Genomic DNA, 3,967 nt, shown 5'->3' on the forward strand with positions numbered 1-3,967 from the left:
AAGTTTGGTATTGAAATATATGGCACGTATCACTTTCAATTTATAAATTATAGAAAACTAAACAACTAATAGATCTATACAGTTGCTTAATTTTTAGTAATTAAACAATAATAATATCTAGTGATATATCTGTCAATAACAAACTATTCCAGCGTTTAAGAAAATACGGAAATTATTAATTGATAATAAAGAATATGTAGTAATATCGATCCTTATTGGATAAAGAATTAAGCGTAACATACATATATATATATAAAAAATTCGTTCATTTAAACGAAATAATACAATGCAACGACTATGTGATGTACATTTGCCAAAAGGGTGAAAATATTCAAATACAGCAAAGAAGATATTTTGTGCTTCTTGAGACTGATGCAATTTTTACTCCTTTGATATCGATTTCTATTAATAAATTAATCACGATTTTGATGAAACAATTTCGCTAAAAATTTGTTGATAAATTGTAAGCTTTAGTGTAAAAGCGAAAAAAACAAATCAAATGAAAACAATTATTATATAAGATTTACATATTATTTATTTATTTTATCATTGTGATAATAAAAAAATAAATGAAAAAAAAATCTGCAGAATTATACTATTTCATATTAATTAGCAAAGTATTGTTACATATAATACCAGTATTCAAATTCAAATTTGAAATTGTTGTATACACAAATTGAATAGGAAAGATTTAATTTCAAATTATATTTTGTGATTTATCAAACTATTCTTTTATTAAAAGTATATATTTTTAATTTATTGCACTATATAAATTATATTGATACCAAAATTAAGAAAGACTTGAGGAATTATAAATTTTATGTTAATATGAAATACGTACTTAGATTTACTGATAAAATAATATTTATAAATTGTAATTATAACGAAAGTAAATTTAGAAATCTACGCAAAAGTTTCGCACTTATTATTACTTGCATTGCACTCTTTAATATTTCATATATTTAAAAAAATAAAATAGAATATTGTTTTTATTAATAAGGAGTTGATATAATACTGCTAAATGATATAATTGTCTTTTATATATGGTATTACAAAAACTAGAAACATTTTAAATAGATTTATTTGTTTATATTAAACATACCATTCCAATAGAAAGTGATAATATTACTTGAATTTAAATATTCTGTATATAATTTAGAAAATAATTGATATTCCTGTGTAAAGAAGTTCACAATATTCTGGTCCAAAAATAAACTTTTCTGAGTAATGCACTTAATTTCATAGAGTTTGTATCGAATAAAACATTTTCTATATTATTAATATACAAGTTAAATAATATAGAATATAAAGTAAAATTAAGTAATATATTACTTATCTTACAAAATTTTAAACTCTGTAAATTAAAAATTAGTACTTAGTAGTTTTCTATTACATAGTTAATTTTTCAAAATTTATGTAGTAAATATAAATAAATTAATTTTTATATTAAAATATGAATTTTACAAATATATGTTATTTAATATTAATTGATGTTGTTTCTTTGTATAATTAATTATAAGTATAAAAAATGTTTCATGAGTGCTTGTTTAAAATTATTGCAATTTCATAAAACAATTGACAATTAATCTATTATTGAAAACAAGTAGCATTAAAAGAACAAAATTACCTAACTCAGATTTAACCAATTTTTTTTCAAACATATCTGTATACCATTACAATAAGATTTATATTTTATTTCTTAAATTTCTATAATTTCAACTGTCAACTCAATATAAATAATATATAAAAAGTGTAATTTATTTATTAAAACATTATTTTTGTTTTTAACAATATCTTAGAAATTTTTTCATATAATAATTTTACAGAAGTAACAAAAATGTAAAAAATAGATTATGTAATAGTGATAAATAGTTTTGTAACTTTCATAAATACTCTGTTTATTCTTTGAAGAGTGATACTTACATAAATATAATTAAACAAGTTTTATTACTTTAAAATGAAACTATTGTTCCAAGTTGTTTTCACATATTTTTCACATTTTTCACTAATTATTCTAAAAATAATTAAAAAATAAAACATTTTTGGTAGACATTTAATTATCAAAATTATTTTTAAATTATTTATTTTACTACAAATTTATACTATAAATATAATTGTACCTTTTTTGTATTTTTAATAAATCATAACAACTTCAAATGAGAAGTTATACTGCTAATTCTATCTGAATTGCCAGGACCGATACCCAGAACTGTGATTGTTCCTGGTTTTATTTGAGTTTTTCCTGCATCTCTCACAGTTGTCGTAATGAGTCCTGCTTCAGAAGCTGATTTACTTAAAGATATAAGTTCTTGTTCACTGTTTACTTTGAGTACAATCTTTGGTTGTCCCATATAAATCCATGATTTTATAGTAAAAAAATTTTTGAAACCTTTATTTCCAATTAAAAAGCAGGATAATGCAGCATGAGCACATTGACTAGCTATTTTTCCTGTGCTCATACATAGATCAGAACGGACAATCAAAACCAACTTTTGTTGAATTTTTGGTAAAAATGGCATTTCAATGCTATTTTAATTCTGATATTTCTGTTATAATTATGTACATAAATTCTTTTATATTATTAGCTCATTGCACTTTGTATTTGCAATTTTTTGGTTGAATAACATTCCTATAATTAAATAAGAATACCTCAATGGAAGTATATTTATTTTGTAAATTATACAAAAATAATTTTGATTTATATTTTCCTTTATGCAGCATTATATGTTAATAAATAATTGAATATACATTTATGTATATAAATATAAAATCAGATATTAAACAATTTAAAAAGTATACAATATCAACAATTTTATATAAACAAACTATTTAAATAGAAATCTAGATTGCATATGTATATATACAAAATTAATATTAAAAGCGTCATATACTCATTAACATAATATAAAAAAATATTAAAATTTTATAATCAAATATTACTTTTAACATCAAATTTAATCAATTTTATGAGAATAATTTTTTAAATAATTATATCTAAACATATGAAGAATAAACCTGAAAAAAATACTAAAATTAAAAAAAATTGTTATATCTAATATAAAAAAAGTTAATAAATAACTATGATATAACGTAAATATATCAACTTCAAGTAATATAAATACTTAAAAATTTAACCTATTTCAATCACAAAATGTTTAATGAAATACATTGAGCTAGTATTTCAGAATTTTTTCATAAAAAATATTATTTCATATAATAATCAACACAATATCAATTTATAATCGAAATAGAAAAAACAAAATAGCATAAACTCAAGGAATAATTAAAAATATACGATTGTAAATTCACGATTTCGTATCATGAATTTTAAAACATAAATTGGACTTTCTAATTGCTAAAATACGAACGAATTTTTTATATATTGGAATCACATTAAGAAATAAGAATTTTTTTTACTCTAAATAATTTATTATAATATAAATAAAAATAGATTTACTTTTTAGTAGAATTTTCTTAAAGTGTGGATATTCAGTTGCAAATTATTCAATAAGCGGTTCGCACATTGTGCCCCCTATTTCATTCAACATTGTTGCAAACCATCATTAAAACAACTCTGTTATGATTGTCATCTTTATTTTTAAAGTAAAATATAAAATGATAAAGTCAGTTTATAATAATAAAAATTAATGAATTTTTTTTTAGTATCCATATTCGTTTTTATAATAAAATAAATATTTTAATTTTATCACATATCTCCACAAGGTATATATTGTGTTGGCGAGACGTTGAATTTAGCTTCTAATTACGTCAATTCCTTAAAGTTGTATGCTTTCATAATTTGTTTATTTACACATATTTATTCGTATGTATACGGTAATGTGATTTTCTTATTAATTAAAAACTTTCTGTTTTTTCAATTTTTCGCTAACAATTAGTTATCATATACAAATATTTTTCATTCCCTGTATTTTTGTTGATTAATTCAATTGTGAAAGTACAAATGTAT

General features: G+C 20.3%; 1 protein-coding gene across 1 annotated transcript; it reads right to left on the reverse strand.

Moving 5' to 3' along the window:
• Nucleotides 1-1,319: 1,319 nt before the first annotated feature.
• Nucleotides 1,320-2,579, reverse strand: LOC105359135 (peptidyl-tRNA hydrolase 2, mitochondrial). Its single transcript, XM_011495636.1, has 2 exons — nucleotides 2,121-2,579; nucleotides 1,320-1,354 (listed from the first exon to the last, which is right to left on the reverse strand). Exon 1 carries the CDS (start codon nucleotides 2,517-2,519, stop codon nucleotides 2,142-2,144), a length of 378 nt encoding a protein of 125 aa, XP_011493938.1. The 5' UTR covers nucleotides 2,520-2,579; the 3' UTR covers nucleotides 1,320-1,354; nucleotides 2,121-2,141.
• Nucleotides 2,580-3,967: the final 1,388 nt, after the last annotated feature.

The sequence above is a fragment of the Ceratosolen solmsi genome, unplaced genomic scaffold (assembly GCF_000503995.2).
Source record: "Ceratosolen solmsi marchali unplaced genomic scaffold, CerSol_1.0 scaffold11, whole genome shotgun sequence".
NCBI classification, from domain to species: domain Eukaryota; kingdom Metazoa; phylum Arthropoda; class Insecta; order Hymenoptera; family Agaonidae; genus Ceratosolen; species Ceratosolen solmsi.

Excerpts from the sequence above, each read along its gene's own strand:
- LOC105359135 (XM_011495636.1), bottom strand. The coding sequence starts at position 2,519 with ATGCCATTTTTACCAAAAATTCAACAAAAGTTGGTTTTGATTGTCCGT.